Raw genomic sequence first — 26,933 nt, 5'->3', positions numbered from 1 at the left:
AAACCGTACCAAAAGGGTTGCATATTCCTACAGGAAAAAATCTGATGTTGCCACAGAAGAAGAATAGATGTCCCTGGGGCGAGGCACCAGATAAGTCCTCAATCTTATTTGGTTATACCAATTCCTGGGATGCAAAAGTCTGTGCGACTAGGGTATGTTTCTCTTAACACATTGTTATAATTTATTTCGATTTTTTTTGTTTGTATTTATGTATATTTCATTAATCTTAGTTTAACAAAATATGTTTGTATTTTTTTAAGGATTATGCAAGGGCGAACAAATTGCTCAAGCGTCAAAGGGCTGGTTATTGGCCAATAGGTGAAGAATGTGATGATGTTCGTACTCTAGTGGCAGCTTCAGGATTAGGGCCTGGAATTGAGCATAACCAATCGGAGTATGATAGTGTTATAGTCTCTGCCTTCAGGGAACGATTTTGGCCAAAAACCTATACGTTTCATCTCCCATTTGGTGAAATGACAATAATACCAGACGATGTGAAGCAAATTCTTAACTTGGAAGTTGAAGGAAAATGTTTGTATGAAGATTTTGATAACAACATGTCTTGGAATGATCTTTATAACCTTGTTGAAGAAACACTTGAGTGAGGATATCAATGGGCTTCATACGAATTTGTGTCAATGACTCTACGATCTTCTCTTCTTCTTCGGTAAGGCGTCCAATATAAGCGTGTGTTAGCAAACTATCCGGTATAGGGTGGTTATGACTACCGCATACAACTTTCTCCAAGAAGAACTTTTTATCCGCGTTCATTTTAAATTGAAGCTTCAAGGGGCATCCAGTCTTCTTAGAGAAAGTAGTCATCTTCCTCTTTGTCTTTGGTTGGTGCACGATATCTTTGTTTGTGTGACTTTTATGTTTTCCACTACACTCGCAAACCATTTGAAAGGCAATATCACTAGTGGTACTATTACAAACTATGATATACTTAATCAACTTGCCTCGTTCTCTAGCCCACTTATTTGCATCTTCTTTGTCACCCCATGTCTCCTCGGTTAAATAGTGAAAGCTAGAATCTTGGGTGAGAATTTCATTTGCTAAAGGTTGTTCATCCATTAGGGGAGGTACATAAACGACCTGGACAAAAATATACCAACATTAGTCTAAACGAAGCAACAAAACGAAAACAAATACACAAATACGGTTGGTAAAAAAAGAGTAAACACAAACCGTAACAGAGTTACGGTTCTTAACTGTAATCATATACAAACTGTATGTATCATACGGTTGGTAATTGTTTATTCTTACAAACCGTATATCTAGCAAAATAAAATTTCAACACACATGATATCTTACGGTTGGACACGAAAAGTCCTTAAAAAACCGTAACATACATACGGTTGGTACCTTTTTACAACTTATGAACCGTAGCATGTGCAGTAAATACTTCCATGAACATGAAGAGTTACGGTTGGTAACCATAGCACTCAATTATCAACCGTAAGCTACATACGGTTCGTAAAGAAATAAATTTTACCAACCGTAACTGGTTTATTTCTGGGTTTCCCCCAAAATTGAACCAGTTACGGTTGGTAATCGACACATTACGAACCGTAACCTGCACTTACGGTTGGTCCCGAGCTCAATTCCAACCGTATGTTCTTCTGAAGTTTTTAAAAATTTGATTCTTTTAGTACTTTAGATAATTTTGAGCAACAAAAAGCTAATGGGAACTAGTTTAGAAGTATACCTGATCATTTTAAGTGATGACTTCTTCACTTTCTTTGTTAATTTCTTCAATTGGTTGAGATGGACCTTCATCTTGGGTTAAAACATCTCTACCATCTAAAAAATACTCCATATCAGGATATCCATCAAGAGGTATGTAGTACTTGTTTTCTCTATCATAAAGAGATTCACCCATCTCAAATTTGCAACTAGAATCACTCATTTTAGTTGAGTGAATCAAAATCTAGGATTTCACAAGTTTCACAAATATCACATAAGTTTTTCTTTTTCTTCTCCTCTAAACTTTTTTTTTAACTCTAAAAATCTGATTTCGGTTTTGATTTAGAGTTAATATAAGTGAAATTAATCAAGAACAATAAACTTGATTATCATCACTAAACTAGGTTATCAATAATGAGAGTTAATTTGTCATTTTCAGTATTTTTTTGATAAGGGATACCTTGAATGATCATGTAATGACCCTTTTTGTCCTATTAGAATACCGCCCCTCTAATAAACCATGCCGCCCCTATAATAAGATTGTTTCCTAATGCATCAAGTAGACGATGAAATGGCGACTATATTGTATTAATGTTCGAATTGTATTGATGATGACCTAAATCCTCGACTATCATATCAACAATCTGATGTTCGAATTGCTTCAGTGGTGGAGCATTAGCGGATGATCCTTTTTAAAAAAATTAAGATGATGAACTCCCGAGATTCAAATCAAGATTATGACCTATGTTTTTTTTTCATGTATCTTTATGTGTTTTTGATTAATTTCCCAAAAAGGGATTGGTAAGTCAAACAAATTCATGAATTATCAAGATATCAAACGCAAAATAACTCTTTAATTTTCTTTTTAGCGTTTTGGTTGCATCTTGCAAGCACATCACCGATAAAGACAAATCTCTTTTTATGCACTCTTTCAACCATTCTGTTTAGGATTATATGCAGAAAGAGGCCTGTTATGGACCCTCACTTTCGTTTCTAGACCTGTTTTTTTTATTTATTGCAAATCTAAGCATATCGAATGGATTCCATCCAAATCCGTTATCTCAGTCAATATATCTTGTTGACTTGTCAATATCTCGCCAAAATCTCGTATCGAGAGATCTCGTGTAGGTGTTAAGATTACTAAATTGCCCTTTTTGTATGTGTGTCAGTAGATAGTTAATCTCACCCACGTGTGTCAATCTGAAAGCCTAATCTAAAAGTGCTGAAATCTCGAAGATAATTCAACGGCTACAATGAAGTCCATAGGAATTAACATCACACGTGTCGGTCTCAGAATGAGTAATCTGACATATCCAGATCTCAGAGAAATTGGACGATCTAGATGCTAGGATAGGAAGATGATACGGGGGAAAACCCATCTAATTGCAGAAAACAGAGAGATTGATTTTGATTTTGTTCTTCATGGTTCTCTCTGGTTACGAACTGAGAAAGCCATGACTTGCAGTTGATTTGAGAGATGGTGATGAAACACAAGTAGTTTATGGTGGATTTGAGTTGGGTTTCGATCGAATTTGCAATCTGACTCTAGTTGGAGATGTTACAAAGAAATTATGGTTGTGTGGTTATCTGCAATCAAGATGAAATTCATGAGGAATTGAAATGATTTTCAGAGATTCGATGGCTTTATTGTGATGAGAAGATGGAGATGTTGATGTCGATCGATTAGATAAATTTAATCTCCTTCTGTACTTTCATCTCATTCTTGAGTTCAGAAGAACCAATATATCAAGGGTTATAGTTTGCTGCAAAATCTGGAAAAGAAGTCTAGTAACTTGATTCAAAGATGGATAAGAGAGATTTCAGGAATATAACAGATGGGTTGTACTCAATTCGAAGTTCCACATGAATCTGGGAAGGAATTTGTGGATTTTTGAAAAGATGGGTTTAAATAAGAAAAGATGATGAACTGCTGTTGTTGGTGACCCTTTCTGAGTTCCACAGGATTGAGTTGAAGTTGTTGTTCAAGAAGAACTCACGAAGAAGATAAATTAGGAATTAAGGTTTTTTAATCGTGTTTGAATCTGAAATTGAGAAGGGGATTTGGAACTGAAGGATTTTGCAGATTGAAGCAACTGAAGAGTTGAAAGGTTTCTGAAGCTGAATTAGGTTATGAAGATTATGAGGTTGTTGTTGCTGTTGCTGTTGCAGTGGCGGTTGGTGGTTTTGAGTTGGTTCTGCAACTGGAACAAGGAATTGACCTGAGTTATGAAGAATGAGTTAGATGGATGGTTATGAATTGCAGGTCATAATGCCAATTTGTTGATGCTGCTGCAATAGATTGTACAGCTACAGATGGTGCAGTTTGCAATGACTGAAAATGCAGAAAGAGATGGGGTTGTTCTGAATCAGGTAATTATTCAAAAACGAAGAATAATTGCAGGAACAAGGTTCTGGTGTTGCTTCAATTTGCAGATGATTGTGCCGGAATGAGAAGAAATCGGCCTGAACTCGGCCTAAGAAACGCCAGAAAAATCCAAAACTCTGTCTGAATCAGAGTTAGCCGAGTCAACTCACTGATATATTTTAGCTCCATTTTGACAATCTGCGTAGTTGATGGAACATTGAAGTACTAAAACGTCTTTCAAGCTTGAGAAATTTTGACAGTTGGCAGATAACTGCAACTAACTTTCCATCCATCACTTTTGGTCAAAACTTGACTAGTTTTGCAATAAATAAAAAGACATGCCTAATTTTGCAGATCATAAAAAAAACAGGCCTATTTCTGTAAATTGTCCTTCTGTTTACTCTTCTTCCGACCTTCAACTATAATGGTTCGTGTTAACTGTATTGATTGGTGTTTAAGGGTAACCTAAATGAACTGGAAGAGAATATACGAACATATTCACTGACATCGGTTTTTCAACATTGACTTGCATGCTGGCTATTGATGCTAAGGAGTCCTTCTGAGCCAATATATCATATTATTCCATTACGTATGAGTATGTTACTTAGAGTTGTTGACCATTCCAGGCTAGGCTAATGAATCTGGGTATCTTTACAATTATATATAACGCTTGATGGGTTTAGTTTTTTTATTTGATTTGTGTAACAGTTATACTCTTAATTTATTCAATGCAGAAACAAAAAAATATATGTGATGCAGGAAAAGACGCTTGCTGACGGTCACTTGGGACAGGATCTAAAGGGCCATGACGAACAACTACCGTTATGTTAATCGACACAAGTGAATCGAAGACGAGAAGGGTGGGGAGACCGATGATGAGATGCCCCCGTTGGTCGAAGATAGTGATGATGAAATGGCACCATTATCTAATATACTGATGATAAAAACGAAGATGACGAGGGTAATCAAGATGAATAACGATGAAGAGACGGAGATTGGACGCCACGGTACTCCGGAAGTGCTGATATCATGCAGGAGTGTAACTACTTATAATCTTTCTGATATCAACTTTTAATTTGTTATTATTGGATTTATTTTCATTTGATTTGGTATGGGTCTAAAGGAGAAGAACTCAATGGAAACACTAATTAGATTCCAATTGATAATCTCACCAAACTCTGTTGATTCTGTGACAAAAAGTGATGATCTCTCCAAACCCAAATTTTGAAGAGATGGAAAGAAGGGAAAATATTTTGTCAATTGGTAACTTAATAAGTGATATTCCCATTTTTATCGAACAAACTTAAGCCCGTGCAATGCACGGGTGACCCACTAGTGTCATATAATTTGGAATGTTTCGGAAGGAAAATTGTAGCAAGTCGCGAATATGACAAATAAAACTTATTAGACTGGTCTTCTTCACTAGGCCACCGTGAAAAAGGACGGGCACTTTGTGATTGTGAAGGTGTGAAGAGATTTTGGGAGGATGGTACCTCATAAAAGCATTTTTAAGAGCAATGGTCCTTTATAAAAACAAAAAATAATTTATTTTTTATTTTATTTTTTTGAAAGAGGAAGGATATATTAAAAAAAAAAAAAGAAAAGAATATTTACAGGGTTATTTATCATGGTAAAAAAAATAGAGAACTACATGATCATGATATCTTCCCAATGTTTTAGAAGTTGGTGTTGTAGCAAATATATTCCTAAAACACTCCTCGACGCTTGTGCTAGATGATGAGATTTCAGCCGATGGATGATTCTACAATTTCCACGAGATGTGTTCTAGATGGAAGTTGTGATTTATGATGATGATATATCAACTGTTGGATGACTCAGTGGTATTCCTCGTGATACGTTATTGGTAGACGAGGAAATTCCAGCTATCTAATGAATCATCTCCTCCTAAATGCGCCATGGTCTGAGATAAAACTTCATCCAAAGCTTCCGTTGCGTAGTAAAAGGAACATTGACCTAGGCCAATACGCTGCCAAAAATGACATATTGCATGGGCATATTAGTCAAGGTCAATATGGCACCATAAGAGTGTAAGTTGAAAGCTATATAAGCCAATATCGCATCAAAGGATGCATTAGGTCAGTTGGGTAGATGGCCTTGAGAATAGTTAGTGCTAACATAGCACATGACCATGTCATTGGCCTAGGGCCAATATCGCATCACTATGTTGCTGTTGATGGTGGTTTTTAGCTTAGGGTTAAAATCGTAAAACCGTACAACTGACATGACGTCACTATGACCATTAGCACATTTATTGAATCGATCATCATGCCTACGTAAGAATTAGCAGAGTACCTTTTTTTTTATGTGTCATATTCCACGGCAGAACCCTTAACATTGACCGACATCATCTATGCCAAACCCTAATTCTCATGCTACCGCGCCAAGGCACGCCAACCATGCCAGCCGCATCACTGTGCCAATGGAAAACCATGCCAGCCACATCCCCGCGCCAAGGCATGCCAACCATGCCAGCCGCACCACTGTTTCAATGGCAAACCATGTCAGCCACATCTCCGCGCCAAGGCATGCCAACCATGCCAGCCGCACCACTGTGCCAATGGAAAACCATGCCAGCCACATCTCCGCTCCATGACATGCCAACCATGCCATCCACGTCTACCGCGCCAAGGCATGCCAACCATGCTAGCCGCACCATGCGCCAATGACATGCCAAATCCTTGGCCCCACCATGCCAAGCCGTCCGTACCAAACCCTTGGCCCCACTATGCCAAGCCATCCGCGCCATTGGCTTTGGCTCCACCATGCCGTCCTTCCCCATGCGAATACCAAAACGAAGGAGTGCGATGATCAACGGTCACCCTTCCATCTTGGATGCAAATCCTAGCCATCCAAGGTCGCCAAACAAAGCATGGTAACCTTTAGCCCAAAACCCTATTTTTGGCCACGCCAAGGCATGCCATGCCACATGTGCCAATGGCATGCCAACCACCTTGTCGCGCCATACCATGCCGACCTTCCCCATGCGGCTACCAAAACGAAGGCGTGCGACGATCAACAACCACCCTTCCATCCTGGATGCAAATCCTAGCCGTCCAAGGTCGCCAAACAACGCATGGTAACCTTTGGCCCAAACCCTAGTTTTGGCCACGCCAAACCGCGCCAAGGCATGCCACATGTGCCAATGGCATGCCAACCACCTTGCCGCGCCATACCATGACGGCCTTCCCCATGCGACTACCAAAACGAAGGCGTGCGACGATCAACGGCCACCCTTCCATCCTGGATGCAAATCCTATCCGTCCAAGGTCGCCAAACAACGCATGGTAACCTTTAACACAAAACCCTAGTTTTGGCCACGCCAAACCGCGCATGCCATGCCACATGTGCCAATGGCATGCCAACCATATTGCCACGCCATACCATGTGGCTACCAAAACGAAGGCGTGCGACGATCAACGACCACCCTTCCATCCTAGATACAAATCCTAGCCGTCCAAGGTCTCCAAACAACGCATGGTAACCTTTGGCCCAAAACCCTAGTTTTGGCCACACCAAACCGTGCCAAGGAATTCCATGCCACATGTGCCAATGGCATGCCAACCACCTTGCCATGCCATACCATCCGTCCTTCCCTATACGGCTACCAAAACGAAGACCTGCAACAATCAACAACCACTTTTTCATCTAAGGTGCAGATTTAGCCGTCCAAAGTTACCATCTAACGCATGGAAACCTTTGGCCCTAGTTTGGTCGCGCCTAAACAAATCCAAAACCCTAACTTTTTTCCGCGCCTAAACTAGGCCATATTAAAGCCATACGGATCATGTTTTCATGCCATTGCATACCAAACGAAGGGTTACAATAATCAGCGGCTACCTTTCCTCTTAAGATGCAAAATCTTGACCGTCGAAGGTCACCACCGATCCGACAAGTCTCCCAAGATCAACTTTCCAACAACAACAACATGCTACATGTTTTCCACGAAAACACTCGAGACATCAACGCATGTCACAAACTGGGGGATGCTCATTGGGTATTGGTTTGGCGGTTTACAGCGTGCGGCGTACACTACGCCCGTTATAAGAAAGTGTCATAAGGATGAGGCGGTTAGTAAATACAGGGAGTAATGGTGAAACTCTTTCTTTTATGTGACATCAATTCCAGGCGTTACCGGTTACCACCACCTCCCATTTACTCACCCGTTTTCCATTTATTAATGAGACTAGAGTACGTTTCACTTCGAATTGTATAAATAGGCATTACCTATTTCCACCGAACAACAAGTTCGGGTCAGGAGCATACAACACTCAGAAAACATTTTCTAGCTTTTCATCTGTTAGCTTTCCACTTTCTGATACAAGTCGTCAAACCACTACTCTTCCAGAATCAACTATCCTGGTCTCAACACTCTCTTCGCTTCCCTCTCCAAAGCCAACCCTTCTCCTCCACTTTGTGACCGAAGCAAGTCTGGAACGACCATTTCTTGGTTTAAGCCGGGCTTGTACAGATTGATCTCTCGATTCTAAAGTACTCCCTTGCAGTACATTATTTAGGGTTTAGACTTGTTTCTCACCCACATCACACGAAATTACCGAAACCAGCAGAAACTGTTTTCACCCTCAAACAGTTACATCAGGCCAGAGCAGACTGGCCTTGACAATGTGCAGCTATCACGGATGGACAGTGGAGTGGCATGTGGGCCAAAGACGGAACTGCAGCCATCACGACCCTTCACTGGACCTGGCTCAGGAAATATTCATCAATCATGGACGGACATTGGAACTGGCCTGTGAGCCATAAGTGAACGTACAACCATCACGACCATACAATGCAGTTGGGCAGGCTAGTAGTGTGCAGCCATCATGACTTGGGACTTGATAAATGACTTTTCCTCCCCTAATCTAAGTTCTAAAAATATCTTTAAAATATGTATAGGGAGGGGTAGTTGGTTGAAGGTGCGTATGCGGACCATGCACCGAGTAAGCTTCATAGCTTAGCTGGAAGAGTATAAATGATACTTAGGCCATATTTATAGCCGCGTAGCCTTGCCAATGGAGCATATTAAGCATGTGTATCACTATGCCATGCCGCGGACCAGATATGCATCACTTGAATGTATTTTGACGGAATGGCCTATACGGACAAGGCCGTCACCATTATTTCTTGGCCACGGCCTTGCAAACGAGTTGTCTTAAGCTTCTATCCATCCGAGGATGAACTACATTCAGTGCTTGATACCTTTAGAGTAGGGAAGAGTACGTATGAATCCACAATGAGTTGTATCATTGCCGGGCAGCACTTTGTTGCTCGTATCATCTAATTTAGAGATGATTGTGCAATACTGTCCTCTCATATCATCTGGATCGACAGTTTGATGCAAGAGATGATTGTGGCCAAACTTGATGAGAAAAGTTGCATTCCATTATAACTCTAGAGACTGTGCGGAGTGGACTCATTTGCTAGTATTTTCCTTCAATGGAAAATTTAAAGTTGGAGATTAGGCTAACTTTTGCGCGGAAAGAGTTTGTAACTGCTATGGTAGTTATTATGCGAATCGATATGAGCTTGTTAAGTACTGTGAGATCTTGGCCTAAGTTGTACCCCACTTACGAGTGGATAACTGGAAGACCGTTCGGAACGGTAGGCGTACAATGGAACTGATCATCCCCTCATGTTGGAAACTGGCAAACAGTGTGCATTGTCGGGCCGTCTAGCATCCCACTTGCGAGTAGCAACCCGGATGATCGTCAGGGGCGGTGGGCAATTGGATCCTGTTACACACAGTACTGTGCTAAGATCTTGTCATTACGATGATATTTTTCAACCTGTGAACTTTAGGGATTCTTGAGTGGTGGTATAGAACGCCCCTTAGGATACCTGATTGAGATATCTTTTGGAAACTGGCCAATTGAGATTCTTGGTAACGTTTTGGACTCTTTTTAAATTCTTGAGTATGCGGTATGGGACGTATGCTCAGAAGTTCCTAATTGATGCTCCATGAAAAACTGAAGAAACCTTGCGTGATCTCTGAGCATCTGGTATGGGATTTTTGCTCAGGAATCCAAACCGAAGAAATTGTCCACAATAACTCTTGTTTTGAATTTCAGGGACGATTTTTTTTTTAAAGGGTGATGATTGTAACACCCCATGTTTTTAGCATGTCGTATGCTCAAAAATGCATCATGTCCTGAGATGAAGCTTCATCCAACGTATCTGTTGCGTAGTAAAATGAACATTGGCCTAGGCCAATATGCTGCCAAAAATGACATATTGCATGGTCATATTGGTCAAGGAAAATATGGCACCAAGAGAATGTAAGCTGAAAGCTATATTGGCCAAACGCCAATCACGCATCAAAAGATGCATTGGGTCAGTTGGGTAGATGGCCTTGAGAAAAGTTAGTGCTAAAATAACACACTACCAAGTCATTGGCATAGGACTAATATCACATCACTATGTTGCATCAGGACAGAGCAGGATGGCCTTGGAAATGTGCAAACATTACGGCTGGATAGTGGAGTGGCCTATGGGACAAAACCAAAAATATAGCCATCACGGCCGTTTACTGGACCTGGCTCAGGAAATGTTCATCCATCATGGCCGAACATTGAAACTGGCATGTCAACCAGAACTGAATGTACAACTATCACGGACATACAATGCAGTTGGACAAAGTAGTAATGTGCAGCCATCACGGCCTTGGGACTTGATGAATGATTTTTTCTCCCCTAATCTAAGTTCTAAAAATGTCTTTAAAACATTTATAGGGAGGGATAGTTGGTTGAGTGTGCATATGCGAACCATGCACCAAGTAAGCTTCATAACTTTGCTGGAAGAGTATAAATGATACTTAGGCCACATTTATAGTTGCGTAGCCTTGCCAATGGAGCATATTAAGCATGGACATTACTATGCCATGCCGCGGGTAAGATATACATCACTTGAATGCATTTTGATAGAATGTCCTATACGGACAAGGCCATTACCATTATTGCTTGGCCATGACCTTGCAAACGAGTTTTCTTAAGCTTCTGTCCCTTCGAGGATGAACGACGGTCAGTGATTGATCCCTTTAGAGTAGGGAAGTATAAGTAGGAAGCCGCAATGAGTTGTATCATTCACGGTCCAACACTTTGTCGCTCATATCATCTAATTTAGAGATGATTATGACACATTGGCCTTTCATATCATCTGACTCGGCAGTTTGATGCAAGAGATGATTGTGGCCAAACTTGATGAGGAAAGTTTCATTCCATTCTTTGAATGCTCATACTTCCAATTAAGGCGTTCGACTTACTCATATGTCGATGGAGCATTGGGAATGTCCTCGAGAGTAAGCTATATCAGTATGCAAGTTAGCGGAGCTTGCATGAGCCTAAGGGAGATGGAATTAGGTCGTTAATGACCTATGCAAGTTAGCTAAATGGATAATAAAGTTAGCGGATCTTACATAAGCCTACGGAAAGTATGGCATGAGCCCGATTGATGCGCCTTTGACATGAGTAAGACCAGTGCATGCTCTCAGCAGTGCCTAAGCTAAGTAAAGATTTGTAAATAAGTTGCAATGACCTATGCATAAGTTCAAGGTATGCCTTATGTCTAGAAAAGACTCGGAAGACAGTAATGCATTCAAGGTGCATCGACCTTTGCAGAACAAGGGAAAGTTAGAACGGTGTGGGATCTAAGTTAGCTGCATCATGTTCCACGAGCATGCTTGCAAGGGAAAATGAACGTGCACTTGCCTAGCTTTAAAGCCCGGAAGTTAGCATCATCATGGCGCATCGGGGAAGTTATGTTCTGCGTGCCTAGGCGCGCTACGCATAATTTTCCCGTCTGTCGTATTGGTGTTGCTGGACGATAATTTTCCATAGTCGAACATGAAGGATGCCTGATGATTATATCACGAGTTTCAAGTTATATGTTTGTTGTAACAGGTATTCTTGTTTGCAGTACAACAATTTATTTATTTTTTTGCACCGTGATAATACTATTGCACCGACTGCTATTAATGTAGGCACGTCTCTTGGATAATGTATCTCGATTTTGAGACAAGAATTCCTGGTTTCATTGGTGCAAAACTTGGTGAGATCTTGTGCTTGCGATGAGAGAAAAAAATTATGTCTCCACTTGTTCGCATAGGATCAATGAACATCCATTGATTGATTCATATTTCGAGATGTTTAACAAGACAAGCTTGACTCGAAATTTATTCTTTGCAATAAATCTACTAGAAGGAGATAGAAGGGTAAAGCTTGTGACTACATAGAATGGTTCAGTCTTCACACTTGTTGGTGAATCTCTCCAAATGTCTTCTTCGAACTTCAGTCTTCAAGGGTTATTCAGTGATATTTGATACTCAACTACCAACTTCTATACTTAGTCCAAGACTTGACTTCGTAGACTAGATATCAAGATATAGTTTTTCTTCATCGAACATTGACAAAAAGCTTGAGATAGAAAAACTTGTGAGTTCGACCGAGCAGTTCTCAGACACTTCTGACATCCCGTACCAATACAATGCTCCTAAATAGATTGCCTACTAGTATATAGCTACTTATAAATAAATTCTAGTGTTATATTCATCTACTGGATTCCTAGAAAATATTTTAATATCCCCAAAATACTTTATTACTTCAATTCATAGTGTTTTCAGCTAAATCCTATGAATTAATAATAAATATTTGTCTTTCGGTCTTACTGGTCACCACCAATCAGCCCCGAAAAAATAGTATGGGTGTACTTAACAATAATGCTTCAAACATCATTCCAAAATATGGATTACAAATGATATGAAAGTCTGAGCAAAAGAGGAAAGGATTTCAAATAATAACAATAAAATAAAGGAAATCCACATCGATGCCGGCCATGCCGCCGGTTTTGGTCGGTCTCCACCCCTTTTACTTTTTAATAAAAGATAATCAGGATTCATACAAGGATTTAGTTGGAAGCCTCGCTATAAGCTGGGCACCAACCCCTTTTTATTTTCTATTTTAAATATTTTATTAATATTTCCTTTTCAAAGGACTTCCTCTTTAAAATCAAACTCTTTGATTTACCATATCTTATCAAATCTTGCTCCATAGACCATATGGTTACAAAGCAAATGGTCTCGCTACCGTTAGGTCTTTACACCATATAATATATTAAAACATTATTAATAGAATATTTCTAAATGTTGGTCCTTAAAGAAAAATCATACTTGGTCTTCAAAGCGTAATTAGGTGTTTTAGTCAAGATCAAACTCTTTTGAAAGCACCAAAATAATGCTTGAAAGATCAACTAAAAAACAAAACAGGAATAGTCCGCAATCACCATGGTCGTCCGTACACCCCCATGGTCGAACCCTTTTTCTGTGGTGGTTGTTTCTTCCTTAATCATTAATTTGTCCTCCACCATTTAACTAATCATCGATAATCCATTTGGTAAAACCTCTTCGTTCCACTTGGAAGATTATCCATACACCACACGCTTGGTCCCTCACCCACCAATTGCAGGCCCTTACATATTGGTCAGCCCCGATCTACCATATTAAGTTATACTACCTAGTTCTCTGTAGAGCATAATTCTAATTGGTTCAAACACAAAGTGTTGGTCCAGCTACCAATATGTTAACCAATTATTTTATATTGGTCCATCTACTGATATGTTATAGTTGGTCTTACTGTCAATACTTTCATCGATAAAACAATATTTGTTTCGAGTATAAATAAATCAATTGCTTTGACAAGAACTATTCCAATTGCTCTGACTAGCAATATTGACCCGGATACCAATATTAATTTAATCGCTTTGAGAAGCAACATTTTATATTTATCTTCCTATCAGTATCAAATCCAATTGATTCAACTATCAATATTTCATTGGTCTGTCAACCAATATTTCATTGATCTTACAATTAATATTTTAATATTTTAATTTTTATTTTGTCATTCAGACTATCCATGACATGGTGGATCGAGGATGAATATCCTATAATAATCACTCAGCAATATACATAGTCATACGATTTCATATCAAATGCTTGACATGTCAAAATATATGTTGGTCTATGATCGATCGAGTAATCTCATGAGACATATGCTTATCGATCCTAATCATATGATTATCATTGTTATCATAGCTGACACAATGATATGTCACAATCATCAAACTCTCAACATATATGATCCATAAAGCATCATTATTATCTTAGATGATAATTTATTCTTCATTCATAATGATAAAAAATAACGAAGCACGCCAACTTCATCATTGAGAATCATGATCAATACATCAATATGTTAATACTGGCAGTCTAGCTAGGTCAACGATTGACTAAATAAATACACGTCTGTAAAGCAGAATTCACATGAGATGTCAACCATGTCACATGAGGGATGCACTAGGGTTTTATTCTGGCGGTCTACAACACGTGCGAAGCAGTAATACATCCACGATGAGAGAACGAGTAAGTTGTACTGGCATTTGAAGTAGTAAATGGAGTAGTGATCCGATAATCATCCAAGTCTCCCTACCAAAGCGGATATGGTTCAACCACGATTCCCTACTTTACTGCTCTTACACTCCTCTTCAACCATCACCACTTATTGGAGATCAATGTATTAACTACCTCTGCTACAAATAGGTTCCTCGACCTATAATATGATAGCAAAACTGAATTCATCTTTTCATATGTTGATACATGAAAATAGTTTCCCCTTAGAAGGGCTGAGGAGCCCCTAGAGGGAGGATAAACTTGTCTTGAAACATAGGGGACTTGGGGATTGAATCCCAAGCCCAATAGGATAGACCCATAAAGTATAAACGACAAGGAAAGGATTAGTGGAGAAGTAAAATGTCACATTAGGAGGAATGACAATAGTTTTAAATAAAGGAATTCCCATGACATGTGGCATGATGTCATGAGAAAAAGGGGTTTGGGAAAAGCCTATAAAAGGAAGGACATAGTACAATAGGAAACAAGCTCTCTCTCATACTATTGTAGGAAGGTGTTATCATTGTTGTGACTAGGACGTGTAGGACCAATCTCATATTCAACCCTCAACATTTGGAGACCACACCTGGAGGCTCGTCTATCGTCTACCAAGACACACCAGGAAGGCATCATCACAAACGCGTTGTAGAATCATCCAGTTGGTCAGCCGCTTAACCTTTAAGGAGAGAAAGTGGGAATAGTAGCAAGTCCGATTGCACAAAGAAGAAGAACAGGGGATCTACAGGAAAATGACAAACAACAAGCATCCATAGATACACCATCCGCGCAATCATCCCTGCAGGACATACAAAGAGAGATGGAGGATCACATCAGGAGAGAGCAAGAATTAAGAAAATTATTGAAAGCGGCTGAAGCTGAACAAAACGCTAAAGAAACGACAAAGGATACTGGAGATAGATGGGAAACACCCGTAGTTATGTCACAAGAGGCGATAGCAAAGTATTTGGAAACAAACTACTGAGTGGTGAAACAGGACAACTACGATTTTATGAACATCCTATATTCCTCCGAAGTCGTAGAATATCAATACCCCGAGGATTATACCGCACCAAAGTTCAAAGTACACAACATCCAAGGGAACGCGCGTGAAAACCTTAGTCGATTCCTGTCAACCATGAACGATCAAACAACTACTGGGAAGCTATGTTTAAGGGAATTCCCAAAGTCGCTAACAGACACAGTGTTCACCTGGTACGACAACCTGAAACCATAAGCGCAAACTCATGGTCGGCCATGTTCACTCTTTTTCTCAGAAAATTTTATTTATCCAAGAGAAAAATCACATTGATAGATTTGAGCAGACGCAATCAGCGGATATGAAAGGAAAAAAATACATCACCAGGTTCCTCCATTGCACATTGGATTGCCACGAGGATATCAAAGAAAACACGTTGGTATACATTTGCATACGAGGAATGACGCCTTCTTTCAAGAGAAACCTAGTTAATTTTCGGTTCCAAACTTTCGTTGAGCTAGAAGAAGCGACAACAAGGATTTCTGGCTGTGTAGATGAGTCAAATGCAGACTACGCTCAACATATCAGCATCCCCACGCAATATTCACGCAAATAAAAATCAATAAGGATGTAATGCACAGATGGCTCAGCCATACAATCGAGTAGGCGCTAGATATCAAAAGAGAGATTTCATCAAACCACTGCCCCTATCATGCAACCTGGAACCAATCGTAGGTCTGGTAGAAAAATGGATGTCAAACAAGGAAATCCAATTTCCACCAACGAGGATGGATCCTAGTACGGATGATCATAGCGATGCCAAGGTACTGTCATTATCATTGAAGGATACAACACCCGACGGTCGAGTGTTACAACCTACGATGGATATTCCGTAGAAAGCACACAGCGGGAGAGATCGAAATGAATAACCAAGGGAGCAATGAGCCGATCCAACACAACGTCATGATGCTTTCACATGACCCAAGTGAAGACGTATGAAAGCCGTGGAAAAACACCCAAGAAGTGTATGAAGCAGAAATTGTTAGAGCATAGCTCGGTTGAACTCACAAAGCGTTGGTATGTCAAGTTTGGTTGTCATATTTTAGTATCAAAACTCATTTAGATTCGCTTGGTTAAATACTAGATTCAACTTCGTTTAGGTTGGACTGGAAAGTGTAGGAATGTTGAGACGTACAAGTATTACTCCGAAGACATGAAGAATGTGAATAAGTAACGACTACGACGACGATATCATCCTTCCACTTGAGGTTAGTAATGTTGATTTGATCTTGTTTCCATTCCTAACGTATCTTTCGAGTCGTGTTATATTGAAAACATAACATGCGAAGCTGTATATATTGTATATAATACTCTAGTGATGTGACTTGGCCATCAGAGTATGATCAAAGTGTCAACGAAAACATATTACGAAGTATGAATGCTTATCTTTTGAAACTGCGTAAGTACGATATCGACATAATCCATTGTATACATACCAGTTAATTGTGTGGGTTTATACTAATTCATGATTCCTGCGCCCGTAAGCCATCACGGCCACATGATGTACCTTTTGGGAAGCTCTTAATAGATCCCAAAACTGCCCGACACTCTACTGTAATAGGGTCCACCGTAACAGCATCATTAGGAATGTCAGAAGGAGGCGCAACTGTATGCTTTTCCTACAACTCATAATAAGTGATTTCATTGCAGGTAGCTACTCCATTAGATGACAGAACTCTAATAGCGGCAGCGAAGTGACCACAACATATTTTCTTCTGGCAAGCTATCAAGTTAGATGCCTGTTTCTTCGACTCAGTTTACTTAGCCCCATCACGGAGAGGTAACTGCAGCAGTTTGTTAACCAATATGAAGCACCCATTAGGCTCGTTCCAAACCGATAGATTGTGATGTATGGCCTTAATCTATAAGTGTTTGCGATTCCCAGACTTTGCTTCGGCAGCGCTTCTCGGCATGTACAGATTTAAAGTAAAAATGGGAAGGAGGATAAGTTGTATCCAGGAAGACATATTAGTTTGGTTAGCAATGACCCTGTCCAAGCAGGACTTCAAAGCCCTCAAAAAAAAGAGCTTGCACTGATGAGGAATGCAGATTACTGTGGTGAACTGTCGTTGAAAAACCGCATTGAGGAAATCTGTAGAAAGTGTGCCAAGAACTTCTACAGCATCACCAGAAGCCTCCTCCATAGAATCACCACATACTGCATCATTAATTCTTCTCAAACCAACAACACTTACCTCAACAACATCGTAAGTATTTCCAAAACCAGCACTTACCTCAACAGGCTTAACTATACCGTGAAGAAGAAAATCTGAGACCGCACTATTGACTGGACTTACAATTACGTCTCCATGAATCCCTTACCTACCCCTGCACGGCTTCTTCCAATCATGTAAATGCATGCATCTACAACACAACCACATCCGTAAGCAGCAAAGGACCTTCTCCCAGGCAAGGTAAATATGTAAACTATTAGCAATCAACTCTCTGAATATGGACTTGTTAGCATCATAAAAGAGGTGTCTGTCATGGTTCTTGAAAGGGCAGTGAAAAAAACCATCCTGATATCCATCATGGTTCTTTAAAACCAATCCTTTGGCATAAACCCTGCCATTTGAAAAAGCGGGGGTCTAACAACACCACCCAATATTTCGCTTAGCAATCTGTATGGACTTAACTCCAATATACTTTACTAGAGAATCAACTACATAGTCAGACTCAATCTAGATTAAAGTACATAGAGGAGTTAATATCTCTCTCTTGTTTTGATTTACTCGAGCTAATAGAAATCAGCGAGTATTTAATCAAACACAAGGAATAACTTGGATGGTACCAAAGACCAATATCCAAGGATCAATCAATGACAATCAACAACCAAAGGTTGGATTACTCTTATTGATGATCTAAACGCACAACCTGTATTATTTCAATTATAAAGATAAAACAATATAATGCAGAAATTGAAATAACACAGACACCAGAAATTTTGTTAACGAGGAAACCGCAAATGCAGAAAAACCCCGGGACCTAGTCCAGATTGAACACACACTGTATTAAGACGCTACAGATACTAGCCTACTCCAAGCTAACTTCGGACTGGACTATAGTTGAACCCCAATCAGTCTCCCACCAATCCAAGGTACAGTTATGCTCCTACGCCTATGATCCCAACAGGATACTGTGCACTTGATTCCCTTAGATGATCTCACCTATAACTAAGAGTTGATATTACCCAAAACCGCAGGCTTTAACAATAAACAAATCTGTCTCACACAGACAAGTATATCAAAGGATCAATCTGTCTCCCACATATAAACCCTAAAGGTTTTATTCCGTCTTTTGATAATAATCAAGGTGAACAGGAACCAATTGATAATCCGGTCTTATATTCCCGAAGAACAACCTAGATTAATCAATCACCTCACAACAATCTTAATCGTATGGTAGCGAAACAAGATGTTGCGGAATCACAAACGATGAGACGAAGTATTTGTGATTACTTTTTATATCTTGCCTATCAGAGAACTCTCACGATCTCAAGCCAATAAATCCGATTGTACTCGTACGATAGAAGATGCAAGATCGGATCACACAACTATGATAAAAGTAGTATCGGTCTGGCTTCACAATCCCAATAAAGTCTTTAAGTCGTTTAACCCGGTTTGAGAAAAGAAAACCAGAGGGTTAAAGGAGAATCGACTCTAGTATGCAAACTAGTATCACACGTAAGGTGTGGGGATTAGCTTTGCACAATACTAGATGTCTCCTATATATAGTCTTCAAATCATGGTTTGCAATCAATGTTAGCTTAGTAACAAAGCATTCAATATTCACTGTTGGATGAAAACCTGATTCGGATTCAATCTAATATTTCTCAACCGTTAGATCGCAAACTTAGCTTGTTATACACTCTTGGACTGCACGCTTCTAGGTTTGTTAACCGTACCCAAACGTGTGCATTGTTGGTTTAAACATAGTCAACCAAAAGGTTAGCCGTATGAGCATTCATATCAACCATGTTCTTCTTCACCATAACTAGTTCAAATGGCTCAATTGAACTAGTTAAGAGAGTTGTTCAATTGCAAGGAAATCTCATGTACTAGATAAGACACAATTGAAGCAAAGATGATTTGACTCACTCGAATCGGTTCATGAATTTATAGCCACGGTTTGCAAAATGCATTCCTTAGTCTTTATAAGTTTAAGTTCAGAAATCATCTTCAGATATATAACCTTCTCAAGTTCGCAGACTAGATTCGCGGACTTAAGCAATCGGATAAAGTTCACAATCTCCAACAGAAATTCTCGGGATGAGAACTACGACGGTTCGCGTACTGGGTTCGCGAACTTGTCTCACGCAAGTAGTTTTTCAAACTCCAACAGAAATTCTCGGGTTTGAGAACTTCAGAAGTTCGCGGACTTGGCACTTGCCATCCGATTTCTCTTGATCAACAAAGTTCGCAAACTTTGGTTCAAGATATAGGACTTATACATAAATGTGTTTCCACAAAAATGTTTATGTCCACCATTGGTTATGTAATCTAAACTCTCATTTCAATCATTGAAACATTCTCAGAGAACGTTATATAGTTGTTATTCACATAGTATTTTTCGCCAGAGCAATTTTCAAAGTGATTGAAACATATCATGACTTTTGTCACTAGGTAAAGATAAACTTGATCGAAGCAAAAAGCTTACCAACACTTATTTCGAGATATAGATATGCGAGGTATACTCGGATCAAAATACCAACTGTGTATAATCCCGTCTATATATATAGCATACGACTTCTTGTCTCAAAGAGTAGGAGATAGAGTAGATAGACTTTTGAGTGATAGATAAGTTCAAGTCTTCACATACCTTTTTGTCGAGAAGCTCCACCGGTTCCTTGAGTAGTTCTTATTCTTGTATGATGAATCGCCATGATGTCCTTGATCTCAACTACACTTCCTATCCTAGTCCGATACTTAGCTATAATAGACTAGAAATCAAGACTTATAGTTTTGATCACTAACAATTACAAACATGCTTGAGATAGCAACGCATGCGAGTTCAACCGAGCAATGCTCTAACAATCTCCCCCTTTGTCCATTTTAGTGACAAAACTATCAATACATACGGAATACAAAAAATAAAATAAAACAACTTTAGTGGCTCCTTTTCCATAGTCTAATCTTCAACATTACCCGAAATCTTCGTCACTTCCAAGTACTCCAATGATCCCAAAGGTTGTAAGTTTAGTATCACCGTTGTTGAAGATCCATAGCTATAATAATAAGAAAGCATCGGTCTAGATCATTGTTATACAGTGTCATAGTATTATTACATAGTGTCAAAGTTCAATTGTATCACAACTTCAACAATAATACTGTGGTGATATGTATCACTCTCACTTAGTCAATACTCCATCTCACATGGAACCCACTCCCCCTTACATAATGATCCGAAAACCATATGTATTTGTAGTATGAAACTACATATTAATTCTCCCCTTTTTTGTCAATAAAATTGGAAAAAGTACAAGAACGAGATCATAATGAAATTTCCGTAAGAGACATTCCATGACCAAAACAAAAATACATACCAACTTAATTTAGATGCAATCATATAGCCGAAGCTAATAGCATTCATCAAGGAGTTTAAAGATACAAGATAACCCCTCTAATATTCCACAGCTGCACTCCCCACATAGATATGACCATTAAGCACAAGTTTAAAAGAACTCTCTCCCATTTGATGTCATTCCCGAAAGAACAACAAGAGAGACCTTAATTTCAAAAAAAAAAAAAAAGAAGGATTTTATTGGACACTAAAAACTAAGAGAATGATTTTCTATATCCAAAATACTCCATCAAATTAATCACAAGTAAACCCATGATTAATTTAACCGGTATACACAATCAAATTAAACACAAAAAGTGGTCAACTTAATTGAATATGCTCAACATAAATAAACTTACGGAACATATGACTAACATAACCATTAGAAAATGATTAGGATAGCCGTTCATATACTCAACACAAAGAAGGCTTATGGAATATATGAATACTCAACTAGATTAATTACAAGAGAACTCATAATTAATCTAATTGGAATACACAATCAAACTAATCACAAAATTAATCAATTTAATTGTCAATTATTTTTGCTCGACATAAGAGAACTTATGGAGCAATAACTAAATAATCAAACGAGATGATTAACTTAGTTCAAAATGCTCGACACAACATACCTCACAGAACAACCAACAAAGCCAATCATAAATAATCAACTTTGTTGTATCGTGCTCAACATAAGATACATTACAGAGCCTCACAGTAATACAAAGGATATGGATCAATAAATATCTTACTGTGGAATACACAAGGATTCGTTCTATCTTCCATCATTATATTCATAACAACATTAATAGAGATAATCCTTGAAAACAAAAGATTTTAACCTATCTTCCATCAAATAATTGACAATATAGGCTTAACCTTTGTATTTGTCAAAAGTCTATTCATCCTTTAAATCAATAGTGAATACCGATCATGAACGACTTTACTTTTGACAATATATGGGACCTTCAAGTTCACGGACGCAAACATACATATCCCGTCACAAATTGCAATATAACAAATCATAAAGATTAATACTGCAAAAACATCATCCTCCAAATATTTTTAGAATTTTAAACCCAAAAACCTAAAAAAGAAACAAGAAGATGAAAAACATAATAGCTATGTATAGTCACAATCATCGTTATTCAAGCACTAGTTATTCTTCCAACTAAGCCAAAAAGAAGATATACTAGGCAACAATAAGAACGAAGATCTGACTAATTCTAAATCCTATCATCAACTAGAGATTGAACATGAACGAGCTCCTCAGTTACCTTCTTTAGTTCGTCTTTCAGAAAATCAAGGTTCCTGGTTGCAATACCGAGTTGTTCTTGTACAACCTTAAAATCTCCAAGAAGATTTCCTACCAACTGTGAAGAAATCTGAACTGGTAGTTTGCCTTTGTTTTCATGATCAAGAGCATGAAAGCACGAGATAACAATAGGACATAACTCAACATCATCCACCTTGTTGCATCCTTCCATTGTGAACCAAAAAGACTTTTAGAAAATATATTTGTTCTTCTGGAACATATTATGATATAAGGTATTCCATCAAACCCTAGGGAACATGATGTTCGTGTGGGATGGTGTGTGTACTAGAGAACAAGGTCCATGCTAGCCCAAAATTTCTTTTGAGGAGTAAACGAAATAAGAACCACAAATAAAACATACATAGTATGATCCTGACCACTTTCTCAAGAAGACTTACTTGAGAATCATGAGCACCCCTTTATATAAAAAAGAGATGCAATCATAAACATGCCAGGGTGTAATAAGATGAGCACCTTTCTCATCAAAAATCACTTCTCCTTTATTTTCAACGGTAATTAATAAGCTACCTGGTTTAGTTGAAGAAACATTATCTAGAGAAGATTTAGGAGTACCTGAGTTAACAGCCTTCCATGTTTTCTTGATATTTTGTCTGAGTCTGTTTATGAAAATCTTCGGATCAGACACACGTTTATTGACATGTAAGAAGTCTGAATTGGAAGTCTTGGATTTACCCCTTTCTTTCTTTCTTTTATGCCTTTTCCTCTTTCCCGAAAGATTCACAGGACCAGTCATACTTTTGTCACTCCTCCTTCTGTCGTTGAAGGGACTCTTCGTTTTGTCAACACAGTTAAGAAAGGACTTATCTTTGTATATTACTTGAGGATAGGAATTGCATTTTATTCCAACAATGTGTGAAACTGGTTTAACAACTTCCTTGGACATCCATGTAAGAATGTTATGAAGTTTTTCATTCCGCAAAGGAAGACGACATCTTTGCTCAGAATGTCCCTTGTTCCCATAGTAGTAGCAGTTAAAGGGATTAAATTTTACTGTTCTCTTATGAGCAGATTTAGAAGGAGCAATATCCTTATTTCTAGAAACATTGCACTCTGTCAAAGGTTTTTCACGTGAAAAATTATCAACAGCTTTAACAAAATTAATCTTACCAGATTTTGGAGTGTCTATTCCTTTATAGCCCAGACAACGTGTGTCATGATGTTTTTTACATACTCCAAGTATCGAAGATAATTTTGCAGAGCTAGAACTAAATCTTTTTAGATTTTCTTCCACTGGTTTCACTTTATCAAGAGTAGCAGTAAGCTTAGTTTCCAAGGATTTTTCTTTTTCAAGAAAATTGCGTTCTTTGTCGTTAAAACATATCTGTTGAGATTCACATTTTGCTTCAATTTCAGCAAGTCTTTCTTTTAACACATAAAGGTTACGAAGAAGATTATCACATCCAGTTTTTTTTCGAGCGAACCTCTTCCTTATGATCTTTAACAATGGATTCCAAGAGTTTATATCCACTATCATATCCTTTAAAGAGTTTTCTCAACTTTCTGTTTTCTTGACAGAGAGGACCCATGTATTTCCTCAAGAAAGTTGTTGACTTTTTTTCTTTTAATGCACTGTCAAAAACTTGATATATTGAGAGACTTCCTCATCAACACTCTGTTCTTCTTCTGAATCACTATCGTCTGAAAGATCATCCAACTGTTCATCAAGGTATTTTTTCCAGTCGAATGTAGATTCAGTAGATGAAGAGGGATTAGAGTTTTTCTCAGAAGTTTCAGGGCTTAGAAACTTAACAAATCGTCTCTGAACTGCTATTGCATTAACATAGATATTACTCTTGTCCATAAAGTCAGATCGCTACAAACACAGACTTATTAGGTCTTCAATGTGTTTGCCTGCTCTGATACCAATTGAAAAATCGGGGGTCTAACAACACCACCCAATATTTCGCTTAGCAATCTGTATGGACTTAACTCCAATATACTTTACTAGAGAACCCACTATACAGTCAGACTCAATCTAGATTAAAGTACATAGAGGAGTTAATATCTCTCTCTTGTTTTGATTTACTCGAGCTAATAGAAATCAGCGAGTCTTTAATCAAACACAAGGAATAACTTGGATGGTACCAAAGACCAATATCCAAGGATCAATCAATGACAATCAACAACCAAAGGTTGGATTACTCTTACTGTGATCTAAACGCACAACCTGTATTATTTCAATTATAAAGATAAAACAATATAATGCGGAAATTGAAATAACACAAACACCAGAAATTTTGTTAACGAGGAAACTGCAAATGCAGAAAAACCCCGGGACCTAGTCCAGATTCAACACACACTGTATTAAGCCGCTACAGACATTAGCCTACTCCAAGCTAACTTCAGACTGGACTATAGTTGAACCCCAATCAGTCTCCATCGATCCAAGGTACAATTATGCTCCTAAGCCTCTGATCCCAGCAGAATACTGCGCACTTGATTCCCTTAGCTGATCTCACCCACAACTAAGAGTTGCTACGACCCAAACCCGCAGGCTTTAACAATAAACAAATCTGTCTCACACAGACAAGTCTATCAAAGGATCAATCTTTCTCCCACATATAAACCCTAAAGGTTTTATTCCTTCTTTTGATAATAATCAAGGTGAACAGGAACCAATTGATAATCCGGTCTTATATTCCCGAAGAACAACCTAGATTAATCAATCACCTCACAACAATCTTAATCGTATGGAAACGAAACAAGATGTTGCGGAATCACAAACGATGAGACGAAGTATTTGTGATTACTTTTTATATCTTGCCTATCGGAGAACTCTCACGATCTCAAGCCAATAAATCCAATTGTACTCGTACGATAGAAGATGCAAGATCTGATCACACAACTACGATAAAAGTAGTGTCGGTCTGGCTTCACAATCCCAATAAAGTCTTTAAGTCGTTTAACCCGGTTTGAGAAAAGAAAACCAGAGGGTTAAAGGAGAATCGACTCTAGTATGCAAACTAGTATCACATGTAAGGTGTGGGATTAGCTTTGCACAATACTAGATGTCTCCTATATATAGTCTTCAAATCAGGGTTTGCAATCAATGTTAGCTTAGTAACAAAGCATTCAATATTCATCGTTGGATGAAAACCTGATTCAGATTCAATCTAATATTTCTCAACCGTTAGATCGCAAACTTAGCTTGTTATACACTCTTGGACTGCACGCTTGTGCATTGTTGGTTTAAACATAGTAAACCAAAAGGTTAGCCATATGAGCATTCATATCAACCATGTTCTTCTTCACCATAACTAGTTCAAATGACTCAATTGAACTAGTTAAGAGAGTTGTTCAATTGCAAGGAAATCTCATGTACTCGATAAGACACAATTGAAGCAAAGATGATTTGACTCACTCGAATCGGTTCATGAATTTATAGCCACGGTTTGCAAATTGCATTCCTTAGTCTTTATAAGTTTAAGTTCAGAAATCATCTTCAGATATATAACCTTCTCAAGTTCGCAGACTAGGTTCGCGGACTTAAGCAATCGGATAGAGTTCACAATCTCCAGCAGAAATTCTCGGGATGAGAACTACGCCGGTTCGCGTACTGGGTTCGCGAACTTGTCTCACGCAAGTAGTTTTTCAAACTCCAACAGAAATTCTCGGGTTTGAGAACTTCGGAAGTTCGCGGACTTGGCACTTGCCATCCGATTTCTCTTGATCAACAAAGTTCGCAAACTTTGGTTCAAGATATAGGACTTATAATAAATGTGTTTCCACAAAAATGTTTATATCCACCATTGGTTATGTAATCTAAACTCTCATTTCAATCATTGAAACATTCTCAGAGAACGTTATATAGTTGTTATTCACATAGTATTTTTCGTCAGAGCAATTTTCAAAGTGATTGAAACATATCATGACTTTTGTCACTAGGTAAAGATAAACTTGAACGAAGCAAAAATCTTACCAACACTTATTTCGAGATATAGATAGGAGAGGTATACTCGGCTCGAAATACCAACTGTGTATAATCCTGTCTATATATATAGCATACGACTTCTTGTCTAAAAGAGTAGGAGATAGAGTAGATAGACTTTTGAGTGATAGATAAGTTCAAGTCTTCACATACCTTTTTGTCGAGAATCTCCACTGGTTCCTTGAGTAGTTCTTCTTCTTGTATGATGAATCGCCATGAAGTCCTTGATCTCAACTACAGTTCCTATCCTAGTCCGAGACTTAGCTATAATAGACTAGAAATCAAGACTTATAGTTTTGATCACTAACAATTACAAACATGCTTGAGATAGCAACGCATGCGAGTTCAACCGAGCAATGCTCTAACAATCTCCCTCTTTGTGCATTTTAGTGACAAAACTATCAATAGATATGGAATACAAAAAAAAATAAAGAAACTTTAGTGGCTGCTATTCCATAGTCTAATCTTCAACATTACTCGAAATCTTCGTCACTTCCAAGTACTCCAATGATCCCAAAGGTTGTAAGTTTAGTATCACCGTTGTTGAAGATCCATAGCTATAATAAT

The 26,933-nt window shown here is 38.5% G+C and overlaps 1 protein-coding gene across 1 annotated transcript in view; it reads left to right on the top strand.

Moving 5' to 3' along the window:
* The first annotated feature begins 3,999 nt into the window (after positions 1-3,999).
* Positions 4,000-26,933, top strand: part of LOC113273312 (glycerol kinase-like) — a 36,105-nt gene continuing 13,171 nt past the window's right edge. The window contains exon 1 of the mRNA XM_026523052.1: positions 4,000-4,094. Coding sequence (XP_026378837.1) covers positions 4,000-4,094 — 95 coding nt within the window. The remainder of the gene's footprint in view (positions 4,095-26,933) is intronic.

Source organism: Papaver somniferum, chromosome 4 (genome assembly GCF_003573695.1).
Source record: "Papaver somniferum cultivar HN1 chromosome 4, ASM357369v1, whole genome shotgun sequence".
NCBI lineage: Eukaryota > Viridiplantae > Streptophyta > Magnoliopsida > Ranunculales > Papaveraceae > Papaver > Papaver somniferum.
This window is presented reverse-complemented; position numbering and strand designations above follow the sequence as displayed.